Raw genomic sequence first — 17,370 nt, forward strand, 5'->3', positions numbered from 1 at the left:
CTGTTGAAAATGTAGGACGAAGTGAGTAATGAATATGATATCAGCTATTTCAATGCAATAATGCTTTAATTATTATGAATACTGCAAAATTTATTAAACAATTAGGTACAACGTATCTAGCGTGCAGATGAGTGATGCCCGAATGGCAGACGTGGTTTATTATTGTTAAAGTTAAATGGAGTGTAAGTCTGTAGTTCATGTTAAGTGCTTACAAAATGTATTGTTACATAATTGGTTACAACCGGAAGACATATTAAAATAGGTGATGTTTGAACATAGATAATGTTACTTTAATTACGTTTACATTAGATAATTATTTCACGTGAAGAAGTACGTTAACCTTTAGAGAAACGTGTAGAAATCATGTAAATATTTGTAAATGTTCTACTAAATACGTTGTGACAATATTAGGTGTAAAAGTCATTGAACCTCCTTAAGGTCATAGGGTACCCCGGACCTAATGTATGGAAAACGTGGTTTCAGTTAAATGTCCTGGGATTTTTATACGTTATAGATTTTAGTGCCCTATACAAAAGTCTCTTCGGGTGCCACCACCAAAGATAATTGGAAATAGAGGTATTGTCGGTATACTCTTGGCTCGTCTCAGTCGTTTTTTGTCACGTTCTTAAATTCGTCCGTTTCTGCTTTCGTAACCCATTCTTCATTCGTCATTGTCGATATTTGGCTATTTCTTATTCCGGCTTAGTTCGGTATTCGTCAACATCATCTTTCGGCTTGTTCAATGTTAGTCTATGTTGTTTTTAGACTCACTCTTTATTTGTCTTGTCGCTTTTGGGACTATTCTAAGTTCGTGTTTTTCTTATTTCGCCTCTTTAGTAATTTATATATTTCTTTGTTGAACACATTCTCTGTTTATCTCTTTCGATATTCGCCCCACTCACCATTTGACTATATAGTTTATTGGTTTGTTTTAGGCGGCATGAATGAAAAATTACAAAGCATAATAATAACGAAGCTAACGTTAAAAATTAAAAAGCTAAAATTAAAAAGTAAAATTCCCATCTTGTTAGCAAGATAATATATGAGGTAAGCGATTTTTCATAATTTCATAGTTTATTATTTTAAAAAACAAAGGAAGGTCTCCTTTACACATAATGTGCTATTTACAATGATTAAGGCAGTTGCCATTTATGTGGCATTCGATTTTTCCATCCTGTATATTGTTTCAAATCAGTTCCGAAATGTAGGCGATAACATCAGGAAATGAAAACATAAAGTTTCTTGTTTATGGCTTCCTTCATTACTAATACCCAACGCTACGCTAGGAAAAGACAAACAGCAAACATGACCAAAGATGACAAAGACTTCCAGCGTAAGTGACGAATGCAGAATAAGATGAATTAAGAACTTGCCAAAAATCGAATAGGACCAACAACGAACGTGCCGTGAAAAAAAATACGAATAACGAGTGAGTCTAAAAACAACATAGACTAACATTGAACATGCCTAAAGATGATGTTGACGAATACCGAACTAAGCCGGAATAAGAAATAGCCAAATATCGACAGTGACGAATGAAGAATGGGTGACGAAAGCAGAAAGGGACGAATTTAAGAACGTGACAAAAAACGACTGAGACGAGCCAAGAGTATACCGTATTGTCAAAGAAAACTTTGTAGCCACAGTAAATTTACTGCCATCTTTTCGGAAACGGTGCCGCCATACCTTTGGCCTATGCTCTAATAAGATGGCGCCACTTTTTGATATCAATTTAACAAATTTGACGCACATAAGTGAAAGAATAAGGTTCAAAGCCAATTGTTACCACTGTTTCCTAGTCCCTCTCAAAGTCTCAAATGATTTCATACCACATAATAAAGTATTAATTAGTACTTTAATAAGTTCCAATTCCCAGCCAATTACTTAAACAATTGACATTAGTTTGAACCTATTTTGCGATAAGCTGGCCATTCAAAGAAAGATAAAATGACTGCAACATCAACTTGAAGTGCACGTAATAATCACGAGCCGATTTTGGCCTATTATTGTATGAACAAAACTAGGGCCAGAACTATAGGTTATTGTGCTCAGGTTGTCAGCAGCGTATGGCAATTCTTGCATGGGGGGCAAGCCAACTGCAACAGGACAACTGCATTGAAAATATTGGATTCGAGTTTAAAATACGACAGGCCGTTTTTTATTTAAAATGAACATTAATGTCTTTATTACTAAAAATTATCGGTATTTTTATCATTAAATGTCATTGAATCATAAAATTACGGGACAATGTGCTGTCCCGTATTGGTGTCGCCAAATTACGAGTAATGAAAAATCTGTTACTGAAATACGGGACAACCCATAAAATACGAGTCACCCTAGTTATGCACGACATCAACAAGATGTGAAATACCCGAGTACACCACTATTAAACTATATAATTGCTGTGCGATTAGGAATGAACGCTAAATTAACCTAAACTAAGTTAAAAGTTATTAAACATATGATTCAGTAGATGTGTATCATATAAATATGTAAATATTCCGATAATATCAAATTTGTAACGCTTTTTTTATTTTATTTAATCTAATCCTTTCATTTTTGTTTTATCCTTTTTGTAATCTGATCTTGCAGAGGGTACAAAATCAGTCGAAATTTTAAAAGAGACTCGGAAACAGTGATAGCACCCGAAGAGACTTGTATAGGGCACTGAAATCTATAACGTATTAAAAATCCCAGGAACTTTAACTGAAACCACATTTTCCATACTTTAGAACCGGGGCCCAGGAACTAGTTTATTCCTAATAAACGTGCAATAAGGTATTATATGCATTTCAAGCCATCGTAGAGGAATGAGCAGTTATTGCTCTGAAATTATAGTTACCTACACAAATAAGCTTTAGTGCAGGTTGATGTCATCAATTCTTTATGTTCAGACACATTATTTTTGGACTGCTTAGCACAAAACTTGCATTTAAATCTTCTACACACGCCACAAAGGAATCTCATTACAGCTCTAAAGAACCGACGGAAAGGGTGCACTTCTTTCATCTTCGTCTTTTGCTCCGGCTTCTTGAGATCCTTGCAATGGCACTGCGGTGGTGTCGCCACGATAATTGCTCTTCGCTTGTTAACACTTTTCTCAGCTAAAGATTTACAGAGCTGCGTCAAAGCGCTGGACTTGGCCAAGCGGTGCTGGAACTTAGGCTCATGCAATTGTTCATAAGTCGCGAAAACCCAATCACTCTCCATAGCGAAGTCGTCTAACGAGTCGGTACGGAAGTTTCTGATCGTTGTCAAAGCCACCACTCCGTCACACGACACTGAAGCTCCAAGCGCTTCCGAAGCTTCTGAACTCTGTGGCATAAAATTACTAAGCGAGTCGAGCTTCTGTTTACTAGAACTCGGTTTGTCAGTTGATCTTGCGGATTTTCCGCGAAACAACTTTTTTAGCCACTTCATGTCGATCGCGATGTTTTCGCGCGCTAGTTTATAAGGGTAACGCACACACGAGCGTCGCGTTGCCGCGAGCGAGAACTACTGAATGTATCTGGCTATGAGTAAACCCACGGCACGCGTAGACCTTTACCCTTTATCCGTAGTTAATGTATTTACACTGCAAATGTGTAGTAAGTTAAGCTTCCCGGCGCGGCGCACATTTCGTTATCTGCCCGTAATGACAGATGCTGAACCATTGTTGTAATTGATTTTAATTTATTTATCGTTCAAAGTTTATCGGCTTGGCAGTCATACCCGTAGTAAGTGACATATTATAATTACCTACGTCACATGTGCGAGCTAACAATGTAATGACGCCGTAGGATGTAATGCATGCATAGCTTGAATTAAGGTTCAATTGAGAAATTCTTGTTACCTGATGATATTAATATCGTTTCATTCACGAAAACGCGTGCTTTGACTCGATTGTCATGTTATTAAAGGTTAGATTTGACAAATCTGCGCGTCATCGTGGATGACACGATCTATAATTAAGTAGGTACCACAATCATAAGGAAAGTTTTAGAGCGAAACCAGCTTCCCTTATATCCATTTTTAACCCTAGGCTTCCGTATTGGTTTTATAGAGCGAGCAAATAGGTCAAGCCTCAATGGGAAAAACTCGACGTTCACCTAAATATGGGGGGGGGGGGTTTCTACCTAGGGAGTAAAAACTACCTCCCAGATTTTATGGTGGCAGAACCTTTTTGCCAACAAAAAGCTTGAGAACCAGAACGAGTGCAGTGGTATTGTGTATCACAGGAGATCGTAACGGATTCGGTATGTGGCTTGGCCGTTTCGCTCATCATCACATGGGCGTAACGTGAAAAATGTAGCAACTGTCACTGTTTAATACTGCGAAATGGCAAAGCCGCATATTTTGACTAAGGTGTAGAGTTTGTGAAGTTAGGGCTTGTAGAGATAGAAGCTTGGCTCTACATGAGATCTGATTTTTGATAGTGCGAGCCTTATGGTTTCGTCGTTGCAACCTTTTTAAATGTTTATGGTGGGATATATATATGTATATCTACAAAATTCAAGATCTAATGAGTTTTCTGTTACCTAAAGTCAAGGTCATGGATGAAACTATTGCCAATACTTGCCCACATTTGTGTTACAGGTTAAAATGTCAGAGGCGGTTTTGGCCGATATATATAGTTAACGACTAGAAATAAACTGCACCGAGATGGTAATTTAATTGCATTTAATATTTGCTTTTCCCAGACACCTTGTTCCCTTGGCACATTTATGTCAATCATATCGTATAACGAAGAAGCTAATCCTTATTTACCGTAATTATCTCAGTTATACATAGTTTACGCACAGTCTGAAGCTAAATGGGGCAAGTTTGTTTTAAAATAAGTACCTAAGGATCGGAGTCCTTGGATTATTTGCCCTTAAAACTGTGAAATAAACAAGTATATTAAAAGAAAAAAACCCGTGTGCTACACATTGATGTAAGTAAAAGGGGTAGATATGTGACGTTAATAGTTGACAAAACTAAAATCTGGTCCAGCACCCATTCATTTGCAAATACTACACACCATTATAATGTACATGTGCACAACGAGCAACAAGGATAACCAAATATAGTTAACAGTGCTGCGCAAGCGAGACCCCTATATTTTGCGTATTCCTCGAGGTGCAACAGAAAAAACTAATAACATTATACAAATGTGTAGGCGAAACGTACATACTTCTTACATTGTCGTCTTAAAGTGATATTAAGTCATTTCGATTTTTAAAAAATACAATGATTTGATATTACCTAATCTTAGACCGTCTCTCTCAAGCAAATATCTGAGCGAGCGAGTTACACTGAGATTAATATCAAATTATTGACTATCATATTTTTAATGCATGAAATTGACCCTCGTTTTTTACTTCTGAAACCCTGGTCGACTATTCACTATGTTCAACTAACGTGTCGCCTCGAGAAAACCAGTATAACGATATGATCTCAGTTGATAGGGATCTCGAGGTTTCACTTCTGATGGTTTTTCGGAAAAGACAGGTACGCTTGACAAGAGACAATATTGTAATCACTAGTAATTCGTAGTTACTCCTGGTATTTATATATTCCAATCGTTCGCCGAGCACACGACTCAAGAGAACCAATATAAAAGTGTGAACCTTGTTTATTCATAGTTACGATACGTATACGGATTCACTTATATTGGACAAGTTGTAAGTCATGGGAATAAGCGCCTTCAACGTCGGTCTTTATTAGGTGGCGTCAGGAAAAAAATATTTATAAAATATATACGAAATTAAAATAAATAGGCACTTTATTTATTTTATGGAAAACAATTTTTTTTTCGCTAACACACTAAACAAAATATGTATAACCGTATGTATTTTATATGTAAAACCGATAGATTATCTATACAATTAAAAAAAATATGCGTAGAGGGCGGTATAAAAAGGAAAATTATAACATTATTCCATACATATGGAGAGAAAAAAAATGTATCCAAAACGAAACTGAACATCATTTTTAATTTTCACAATTCAATCGCTAGGCATTTCCACTGCTGTAGCTCGTTTTAAAATAGAAATAAGTTAAAGTTTTTTCTCTAAACATAATAGTTTTCATTTTTTTAACGTTCATACTCATTTTTAGTTAAAAAAATTGCAAAAAGTTATATTTTTTTAAATCATTCCCTATCGAAGGCGAAATTAGCAATGTCCCACTTTTCGCGAAATGAGACGGCAGCGTGCCCTTACATTAGAATGTTCAATTTAAAGTATTCGTTCTGATTTTCATCGTTTTCATTTTCATCACCTTAGTTGCTCTACAAAGAGGACAAATTAAAACAAATAGTCAAACGGTAAATACGTAGTTAGGGAGTTTCGTTCTGTTCATCATCAGCAGTTCCACTACACTAATTGCCAGTTTTTGGATGAAAATGCTTAATTTGTAGACAAAAACTACAAAAATCACTATATGTGTTAAGATTTTAGGTGTTCCCTCCATTCTTCATGGATTCCATTATCCGAACTTTGAACCCGGGACGGGACCATCGGCTTCATAGGCAGGGTCACTGCCCACTAGGCCAGACCAGTCGTCATACATTTTACTTGACAAATAGAGATGATTATTATTTATTTCTTTTGTTTATGATAAAAGGAAGTAAATAAATAGGTTAAATTTGATTGATTTAATATCTGTTCTAAATATTTTTTACACAGTTTTCAACATACATAAATACATCTTAAAACTACACTATAACTCGCATATTAAAATTGTAAATCCAAGCTCTGGTTAAAAATGTTGTCCATGGTTTTCCTATTGTTGTACAAGTACTATTTAGTAATTTTTGATGGACTATTCCCGATATTTGGGTTTCAAGTTAATGCAAGATATTGTTTTAAAAATACTATCAGAAAAACTGGATTTTTGGTTAACAACCGGTTATTCGTAAATTAAAATAAAAACCGGTTACATTCTATAGTTTCAAGGAATAGGAGCACATGATTTAAAAAGTTGCATATTTATAAAAAAATTGCTGACTCTACAATGCATGAAGCGGGCATGCCAACTTGACACTCGGATAAACGTGTTTCTCACATGGGTAATGCATTATTTAGCTGTCGCGCTCACTCAATAACAAGGAAATTTTAAATATTATTTAGAAAAAATTATGTTTTCAAATGTTATAACAGTACTTACGAATGAAAAGTGAAGCTTGGTTACCCCTCTTTAGAGCCCTGTAGATAAAGCCCTTGTAAAGTTGATTTAATTTAGTTATCCAGCAATTATAATAATGCCCCGTGACGTAACATTTTGATTTTGTAATGTTTTGAAAGTATTGTAGATATGTATTGGTTGGTTTAAATACTTAAATTAACAAGTGTATGGAAGTATTACCTAATTGTTTAATTGTATTCAGACATGCTTTTAATTAAGAATATACCCTAATGCTTATTGCCAACGTAGCCTTTTTGAAGTAACGGTATAACAAGTTAGAATTTCTCACCTATATAAAATACGCGACAAAAAGATTTCTTAACGGTTGACTTAGTCATGTAGATTATATCAATACACACAATAATATCGTCCTGTTTCTAACAGGTCGGTAAATTATATATTAAAAAAAAAAACCACAAAGTTATTGCATAAAAATTAGGTAAGGGTTATAACAAAAGTGAAAATTGTTAAATTCCTAAGTCCAGGTTAAGCTTAATCTGAGAAGACAATGTAAAAAAAAAATATAGGGCACATTATTCTCATCAAACGAGTAATGACATTTTTAAGTTCTCAAGTAGATGAGACAAATTCTATTGAAGCACTGGAAAAAGGCGCAACACGGCATTCTTTGGCAATATTTTATCGAATTTGATGACAATGTTGACACTTCAGCGTCACCCGTACGACTAATTCAATATAGGTCCCGGAACCTATATTTTGTGGCTCACGATCGAGCGCCTGGTACCTCATCTACCCCTATTACGTACATCAATGGTGCTACATATATTTTTGACATGGTTTTTTCACTAGCTTTCGTTTGATACCCATATTGATATGGTAAGAAAAAAACGGCCTTATTTACAATAGTAACGGTGCAACGAGAGGGGTAAGTGAAATTTAGCAAGCGAGGGTGGTAATTACACAATGTTTTTCATCACAATTGGGAAGAAAAAACTATTTTTTAAGCGGAATGATTCTTAAATACGGTGACATATCAAACATTCGTCCGCCATATTGTCATTTGTTGACAGGTTAAGTATCGAATACACAGACCTATTGCGCATTCAGCCACGATTGAAAATTATGTGAAAATATTGAAAAACGGCTATTAAATGAATCAAATTAAATGTTTTTAAACATAAACAAACATATTAAATTATTAACGGCAGTATTTTTTAAAGTAAAACTCATATACGCCACTTGGTTTGCACGAATTACTGACATAATTAAAAAAAAAGTTATAACACTTATTTTTTTAAGTTGGTTCATAGTAAACTGAAGACTAAGGGGTCGTGTTTTAATTTATCGCCACTCGTTACGAATGTCCTATTTTCTGCACTTGTATCGTAAATTAACCATTCTTTGGTTTGGCGAGTTCCCTAAATCTTATGTACAAGTATCTACTGAGTTACTTTGAGATGAGTCAGTCTATTGTGCTTGGTGCAACCACCCCTTTATTTGTCGAAATTTAGCATAAGACAAAGAAATAATTATTCATTTCTAAATAATTATCTCTTCTACATCTTTCTTCTCTTGTTTAGTTTATTTTAATACTCGAATCGGCTTATATGTAATGTAAGCTGCGTAAAATACATAAGTATAATTCGTAAGGCCTTACCTAATAGGGGATCTAATCGATCCCTGAAGCTCTTGGCCCGCGTCGCTTCCAAATGCGCTCGTCTTGGGATCGGAGACTCCCATTCGCAAGGCTCGTCCTGAATAAAATCATAAATGTCTCTATAAGGGTTTTGTCAATTCGGTACCTACATGCGAACGTTTCGTTTAAGATATGAAGCAAAGCATACTTAAGCAGGGCGTTCACAACAAGCGTTTGCGAATTGCTCGCTCTGCACTGCATGCGCCTTGCACCTGTTAAGAGTGTGCAAGTTTTTGAACGAAACTAACCATATCAAGGGATTGAGGTCCGTTGCAGGGCAGTAGTCCATCCCATTGTGCGCTATCCCAAGGCTCTGAAAAAACTGTGCCGTCATCGCTTGCCTGAAATAAAAAAGGAAAAATATTTATTAGGCTGTTCGTTATTAAAAAAACGTGTAAGAAAAGTTACTATTTCTGCTATTTTATTATTGAAAATAAAACAAATACCAGAGAGGAGCTTCTGCTCCCAGAGATGTACTATTGATAAGCAATGGCAAAATTATTCATAAATTATGTTTATGACTATTACGAGTGTACCTGTTCGGATAACGGTCTGAGATCATGTACATTGTCATAGCAGGAGGCGCGCGGCGGGGAGCGCTCCTCGGGCAGCGCCACAGGTTCGGAGTTCAGGTGCAGCTCGGGGAACCTAGGTAAAACAACCACCATGAAATTAAGATCATCTCAGCGTTGTCCTGCCTTTTTTGCCACAGCACAAAAAAGGAGCCTGAGGTCTAGGTTGGCAACTTCAAAATAACTGACGCAGGCATTTGACATCCGACCTTCCAACCCAGAGGGAAAATTATTGAGATTAGGTAATCCGGTTTCCTTGCAGTGATTTCCGCCACCGAAAGACATGTACATAAGTTTCAGGTAACTCATTAATACGATACAAGCCTGGGTTCGAACGAACCCATGAATTAAAAAGGTTATTGCGGGCCTAGCCGAGATGACAATCGTTTGCGCTATGACAACGAAATGCCTCCCTACCACTCTTTCATATTAGTGAGATTGAGACAGAGATAGAGTTTCGTTTCGTTTCTCTGCGAACGATTCAAGATGACAATCTTGGCTAGGCCCCTGGGCTGTCTTTATTTTTTGTAAAAGACAACATCAGTGCAATTATAGCCAATGTCACTTGGATCGATTTGCACCTCATTCCTTAAAATCGGCTCAGAAGTTCCGACGCTACGAAGAAACACACCCGTGCAGTTAGACGGGTAAAATTGAAGATGAAGATTCGAAAAACTCATTGGTACGAGCCAGGATTAGAACCCTGACGATTCGCACCTTATGTACGATCTTATGTACGAAATGTCATTTGATATTTACCACTAGCTTTTCGGTGAAGGAAAACATCGTGAGGAAACCTGCACACATCTGCGAAGAAATTCAAAGGTGTATGTGAAGGCCCCAATCCGCATTGGGCTAGCGTGGGGACTATAGCCCGAGCCCTCTTGCACATGAAAGGAGGCCTGTGCCCAGCAGTGGGACGTATATAGGCTGAATTATTATTATAAAAGATCAGCAGTGTTCCATTTTTCACGATTTGGAGTTTGTGACGACATTGTGCAGAAATCCCATTTCATAGCAAACCTTACCTTTGAGCAACAACCTGATGCACCGTCAAATGCTGCGCCCCGTCGTCCACTCCACTCAACCTCGTCTCCTGCTCGGCCAGCGATGGGAACGTTCCGCTTTCGCTGTTCGAACCTTCGTCGTTCTTATCTGCAAACGACAGAGAAGCCAATTAATAAAGAGTGTAAGCCTCCGTACAAAGTTGCTACCGATTGATATAGATGGCGCAAATAATTATAATGACATTTTAGCTATTGCGTACGATTTATTTATAGCTTCGGAACGTAAACGTCAAAATTTCTGAGAACTGTCACAGGCACAATATCATCGTGTAGTTTTGTCTTTCACCCTCTCAAAGGCATACCTACTAGATGGAGTAAATGTATGATCATAAAATTGACTTCCTGGTTAGGGACATTAGTATGAGACCCTAGCGACTTTCATATTAATTAACAGCGACAAAGTACGAAGTGGCACATTCCTTGATTGAACTTCAACAAACAAGACAAATGATCTTCTGATTACCCCATAGAGAGAGTAGATTGCTACATCCACTCCACGTATAAGTTTAGCCCGGGGGAGGCTTGCTGGCGACGAGCGGCGTCTGCACCGGTTTGATCTTCGATTTACCTCTGAGAGAGACCAAACCCCAAATATGCTAATGAAAAAACTCACAAATGAATTCCTAGCAGCTAGCGTACAGCCACCTATCAGTTTTTGCCCGATGGCGGCTGGTTGGAGACGCCTGGCAGCTGTAGTAATTTGATCTTCGCCTTACTCCGGAGAGTTATTAACGAATGCTACATAGCGTATAGAAGAAAGTCACTAATGCATTCCCAGTTAGCGTCTACAGTCCACGTATCAGTATTGCCCGAGGGTACTGGCGACGCGCGGCGGCTGCACTAGTTCATATTCGATTTACGTGGAAGGAAACCAGCAAACCCTAAATATGCAAGAGAAGAAACTTACTAATAAATTCCCAGCTGGCGTCTACAGTCCAAGTATCAGTTTTGCCCGAAGGAGGCTTGTTAGCGACGCGCGGCGGCTGCACTGGTTTAATCTTCGGTTTACTCCGGAGAGACACCAGATTGTCCACCGATGTTGAAGTATTTGGGGATGAAGCTGGAATGGATATTGATTTATATAAAATTTCTGTTATGGCTTAATTGGATGTAGGAATAATTTGATGAAAGCAGTAGGCCAAATGGTCATGCTTATTTGTCTTATTACTTTTATCAGGTAAATGATAAAACAAGAAACCCATGATTATTCTTGTATAAAGGTGGTATTAACCTCACGTATCAGAGTAAGACTATTAAAAATTTGACTGACAGCAAGGAGATAGAACAAAAAGCGTAAAAGATGGTACTACGTAGATTATTACTTACGTGATAACTCCTCTATGCTATGCATATCACGAAGCGGGTAGTATGGGTGGTTGTGAGGTGGCTCCGAGTACCTCTGCGATAAACTGACTCCAACTCGAAGGAGTTTGCGACGTTGTACCTGTGGTAACGCTGCCTGCACAACAAAAATGATTTTCGAAACCTTGATGGGCGCAGCAATGAAGATAGGTAGATAAAATACTGATCGTTTTGAGCAGAATTTCATCGATTGCGGGGTTCAATAAGACATGTTCTAGCATTATACAATTACATTGTCTGTCCATAATGGAAAAAAAGGTATCGTCTTGGCTCGTCTAAATCGTTTTTTGTCAAGTTCTTAAATTCGTCCCGTTCTGCTTTCGTCACCCATTCTTCATTCGTCACTTTCGTGAGTCGTCCATATCATCTTTGGTAATCTTTGTTGTTTGTCTATTTCTTTGTCCTGTCGTTTTTGGTATTATTCTAAGTTGGTATTTTTCTTATTTCGCCTTTTTTGGAATTTATATATTTCTTTGTTGGACACATTCTCTATAAGAGTCAGACCAAGCTAAGTTGGCAACGATTTTGATAGCCCAACTTGTGCAATTGGTAAGTAAACGTCATAATTTCATAGAAGTTTGACATTTAAAATAATACTTGCACTGTCTGGGCTGTCAAAATTGCTGCCGGTCTGACTCTAATCTCATTCGATATGTATCAGGAAATGAAGACATACGTTTCTTGTTTATAGCTCCCTACATTACCTCTTGGTCTAGGCTAGGAAAAGACAAACAAAAAATATGACCAAAGATGACAAAGACTACCAGTGAAAGTGACGAATGCAGAATGAGATGAATTAAGAACTTGTCAAAAACCGAATAGGTCCAACAACGAATTTACGAATAACGATTGAGTCTGAAAACAACATAGACAAACATCGAACATGCCTAAAGAAGATGTTGACGAATACCGAAATGAGCCGGAATAAGAAATAGCCGACCTACGAAAGTGACGAATGAAGAATGGGTGACGAAAGCAGAACGGGACGAATTTAAGAACTTGACAAAAAACGATTGAGGCGAGCCAAGACGATACCGAAAAAACTCTCATTTGTTTCTTATACTATAACCAATAAAGTTACCATTTGGTAAAACTTACTTCTTTTAGAGTATCCACAGGATCTGCGTAGAATGGACTCCCAGCATTATCTTTATCAGAGTCATCGCCATTCATTTGTTTAACGCAATCATCTTCTAATTTCACCGTTTCCATGCTTTCAGTATTATGATTCTCCGAATTTTTAAATGTGGCTTCGATTTCTTCAGTCAATTTCTTATTCATGTTCATAGAAATGCTAAGTTTATCTGGCCTCTTTGGTATAATTTCTCCTTTGCTGTTGGTTGTCGCAATCAGCTCGTTTGAACCGTTGAAACTGTTTTTAAGTGACGTTTCAGATAGTTTTCGTTTTTCACTTAAGTTTTCGGTTGAATTGAGTATATGTATATTCTCCTTTTCGAGAATAGATTGTGTACTCTTTGCTGCGTTTAATTTTGCTGAAATTGCAAAAAAAAAACAACTAGAGAAATTCGATGAGTGGCATAAGTTATAGAAAATGGAATATTAAAACTTACGTAAAGTGTCTGGTAGCAGATCAGGTCTTTTGCTCTTCATAAGTCCATTGTGCACGTTATTGTCGCTCTCTGATTTCAAAGGTTTGAAAGAAGAACAAGTATTGCTTTCCGGTCCCCAAATATCTTCATAATCAGATACTTTATCCATCAAAGAACTTCGATAATAAACGCCTGGTGATTCCAAGATATCAGATTCCTACAAAATAAGTAACTACTGTAAATATGTTTGCCTACCGAAAAATCTAAAAAGATACCTAAATTCAGGCTTCCTTTGATATGAAACGTGCGGTTAGTTATGACCATACAAAAGTAATTTATATTCCAAACAAACAATACATATTGGTTTACCGTCCTACCTGATAATGCCTGGATTCCTTTCGCATGGAGTGCTTACTCCTCCTGGATCGACCAGACGGCGTAGTCGACGTGGTATTAGAGTTTGGGGACAATACTTTATCTCTTTCTTTCCCATTCATAGGTGAGACCATAGATTGATTTGATGTTGGGGAAAACACATGCTTATTTGTCAAAGGAGAACTTCTCGAAACAGGTGAGAAAATCTCACTTTTATTTGTTTGACTTAATGGAGAAAAAACACCACTTTTGGAAGAAATAGTATCGTTAGATACTGGCGAATTTATTTGACTGGTCGGAGAGAAAATACCACTGGTAACTGAATTGGTACCATTAGGTGAAACTAGCTGATTAGGTGAAAAACTGTTGTTAGACTTAGTCAAACTATTGCCCAGCGGATCGGCGGAATCGGAAGTATTCGTTTGAGATTGCGGTTCTAACGGCGATCCAGGCTCAGTGTTCTGCTCAATCATTTGTCGTTTTAAGCTGCCGTGCAAATTAGCTGCCATGGTACTGATGCACTCCCCCTCTGGCGACATGCGGTGCATCAAGTTCTATACGGGACAAATATAGGGTTCCTTTTAGTACGTACATTTTAACACCATAAATTACTTTTACAACTAACTATTAATGAGGTTAGAATGGTTATTTTCAAGCCAGGTAACATGAAAACATGCTTTTCGAAAACGTATACACAATAATCACGCCCTTCTCAAGTTCAGATATCTCACCTGTTCGTTGCATTCATCATATGCTTTTGCATCGTCCATGATGGTGAACAAATCCGTCGTACTGTTATTGTTGATAGCGTTAGACGCAAGCGTTAGTTGTAGCCGGTCACTCCGAATGCTTTCGTTTATTTGGTGATTGTGGATCTGAGTGTTATTGACGCTAAACGTGACTGTTGTCGTGACTGTTATGTTTCCGTTTGATGCTTTGTTAATGGGGTTGAAAGCTGAAACCTCGTTCTTGGGTGACATGGATTTTGGGAAAGGAGGTTTAGCCCATCTAGGAGGCGGCGGTGGAGGAGTGGTCTTAGCACTGCCTAACTGCGTGGGGGAATGTTGCGTGTTGCTGGTAGGGAATGTATGAGGTTGTGTTATATGAGCCTGAAAAACAGGTAACGCATTAATAATGTAGTCAAATCAAGCGGTTGTTAATTCTAAAAAAGAGTATACTTACGGTACTAGACATGAGACTTAAAGTATTAGGTGGGGTCGGCCTGGGAGCACGAATGAACGCTCCGTTTGGTTTCGCGGGCGGTGAAGGGGCTTGTCTGCCCTTAAAAGTGCTGAGGTTCTGGTTTTGACTCGGAGGGGAACCTGATGTATCTATCGATGACATCTTAAGCACGACATTTTGTTCGTTCTCTGGACTGAGTATCTGTTCTCTTGAGTTTGTTCCTATACCTGAAAACATTAAAAATAATTATTTTAGATATTTTGCCATCCGATTCAAATCTGTTTATTTCTTCATTGGGCTCTACTTATGTTTGCGTCATCACGGTAGCACACCAAAGCCTAGTCCAAGGTTTGGGACATGTTCAGACTCCTCGCTCAGTGCTCTGTCGATTTATTTTTTCAGCAATAGATTAGAAGCTTTATTGGGCTTACTGTGGGATTAGAATGATTCGAGTAAGATTGTCCCATCATATATATTTTATTTATTTTTTAATAGATACAAAATCAATTAACAATAGATAGATAAATCAATGCAGATTTCATGGCCATTTTTAAGATTACTTACTTGCATTAAAACTGCTTAGACTAGATCCCGTGTCAGAAGGCGTCACAGCCATAGGCACGACGCCATTCGATTGGCTGGGTGAGAGCAGATTCTGCGGGTTGTTCTTTGGGTTAGCCATGGGATAGCCCCAGAACTCTTGGCCCAGCAAGGCCAGGGAGCTGAGCTGGTGTCTGCTCTTTGCTTCGCGGAGGGGACGTGGTAATTGAAGCTGGACTGGTAATTCATCACTGGAGAAGAAAAACAGCCAATAGGGTTGTTTCCAATTTTTTGAAACGATTGTATTACGTTCTATCCTCCTAAGTCCCAGCTTTTTTTAAACGTCATAGTCCTAGAGGCCTCTTGTTCATTTTTTTGTACATAATAAATATTTGCTGTCAGTCCTGAACAGACTTTTTTTTTTTTTTTTTTTTTATACTACGTCGGTGGCAAACAAGCATACGGCCTGCCTGATGGTAAGCAGTCTCCGTAGCCTATGTACACCTGCAACTCCAGAGGAGTTACATGCGCGTTGCCGACCCTAACCCCACCCCCCTCGTTGAGCTCTGGCAACCTTACTCACCGGCAGGAACACAACACTATGAGTAGGGTCAAGTGTTATTTGGCTGCGGTTTTCTGTAAGGTGGAGGTACTTCCCCAGTTGGGCTCTGCTCTAGACTTTACCTCATAGCATCAAAATTAGAAAAGTTTTAGGTTTGGGATCATTTTTATGTGTATGTACGGTATGTAAAGAGCCTGATGACATAAATTAAACCGTCCTATCTTTTGTACAAAAAAATGCACATTGGGCTCGAGTTACATCTCGGGTCTTACACATAGTAAGGAAAAATTATAGGCAGATGATCAGAGACACGCTTGTTTAATTATAATATTATATGAAAATTAAATTAGAAACAATGTTTCTATAAAATTTCACCATAATCCTCAATAGAAATAATAAATTCTTATAAAATTATCAGTCCTTTCTTCTTTAATCAGTAATCACATGATAGTTTTTAACAATTATTCCTAAAAACATACTTATCAATATGTTTAGCTTAATTAAAACCAAATGTGTAACATACTTGAATGCCAAACCAAAAACAAAACTTTTCATTGGTACGCTTAGCAAAAAAATAGTCGTTTATAATTCAATATTGAGATCCATTATTAAACATAATTATGAAATCAACGTATTAGTTTTTAATCTTGCTTATTTAGCATTTCAAAATGAGATCAAAATTACTTGAAATAGTATACATTATTAATGAAATAACATATAGCAATTGCGATTAGATATACAACACATCTAACACATCTTCCGATGATGATTCCGATGAAGAACTACTGGAAGTTTCGGAATCCATTCGATTAACAGAATCGTCATCTGTACCATCATCGACATAATCACCATCGTCGTCTTCATACTCTGAATTGTCAAGACATTCAAGTATATCTTGATCTTTCAGAACTGCAATAAACATCAGATAACATTAAAATCGTTAAAAAAATTAAACTTGTAATTGAGACCGGAAGTGCAAAAAATTGTACAAAAACATTTTTCTGTCAAGCAATACGTCTAATTATTTTCAATTTTTAAAAGTATCAATTTATATTAAGTTTCCATCTTTAATTTACACACTGTTCACAAAACGACAGTAAAAACAACAAAGATTCGCAAGATTTATTAAGATTAAACTTACCTGTTACGTCGTGCACCCGCCATTATTAAATTTTCACTCGAGTGGTTTTGACAGCTATGTTTACTTTGATAGTTGACAGCTGCCAAATGATTAAAAAGAGTATTTGACAACTCTATGGACTGTCAGAATACTCCCGCGAACATTCAAATTTGAAAGCGGGGCATCTAAACATTTTGTACCGAAAAATGTACTATAGGTGTATATTACTATAGTAAT

At 37.4% G+C, this 17,370-nt stretch overlaps 1 protein-coding gene across 7 annotated transcripts in view; it reads right to left on the reverse strand.

Moving 5' to 3' along the window:
* Positions 1 to 17,370, reverse strand: part of LOC133525931 (protein sprint) — a 474,626-nt gene that overhangs the window by 8,098 nt on the left and 449,158 nt on the right. For all 7 annotated transcript variants that reach the window (XM_061862362.1, XM_061862358.1, XM_061862359.1 and 4 more), the window contains 12 exons: positions 15,476 to 15,702; positions 14,912 to 15,138; positions 14,461 to 14,838; positions 13,732 to 14,283; positions 13,376 to 13,571; positions 12,903 to 13,297; positions 11,769 to 11,901; positions 11,350 to 11,502; positions 10,404 to 10,530; positions 9,340 to 9,451; positions 9,052 to 9,144; positions 8,765 to 8,861 (listed from right to left, as the gene is read on the reverse strand). In XM_061862362.1, coding sequence (XP_061718346.1) covers positions 8,765 to 8,861; positions 9,052 to 9,144; positions 9,340 to 9,451; positions 10,404 to 10,530; positions 11,350 to 11,502; positions 11,769 to 11,901; positions 12,903 to 13,297; positions 13,376 to 13,571; positions 13,732 to 14,283; positions 14,461 to 14,838; positions 14,912 to 15,138; positions 15,476 to 15,702 — 2,690 coding nt within the window. The remainder of the gene's footprint in view (positions 1 to 8,764; positions 8,862 to 9,051; positions 9,145 to 9,339; positions 9,452 to 10,403; positions 10,531 to 11,349; positions 11,503 to 11,768; positions 11,902 to 12,902; positions 13,298 to 13,375; positions 13,572 to 13,731; positions 14,284 to 14,460; positions 14,839 to 14,911; positions 15,139 to 15,475; positions 15,703 to 17,370) is intronic.

The sequence above is a fragment of the Cydia pomonella genome, chromosome 15 (assembly GCF_033807575.1).
Source record: "Cydia pomonella isolate Wapato2018A chromosome 15, ilCydPomo1, whole genome shotgun sequence".
In the NCBI taxonomy this organism is placed as follows: Eukaryota; Metazoa; Arthropoda; class Insecta; order Lepidoptera; family Tortricidae; genus Cydia; species Cydia pomonella.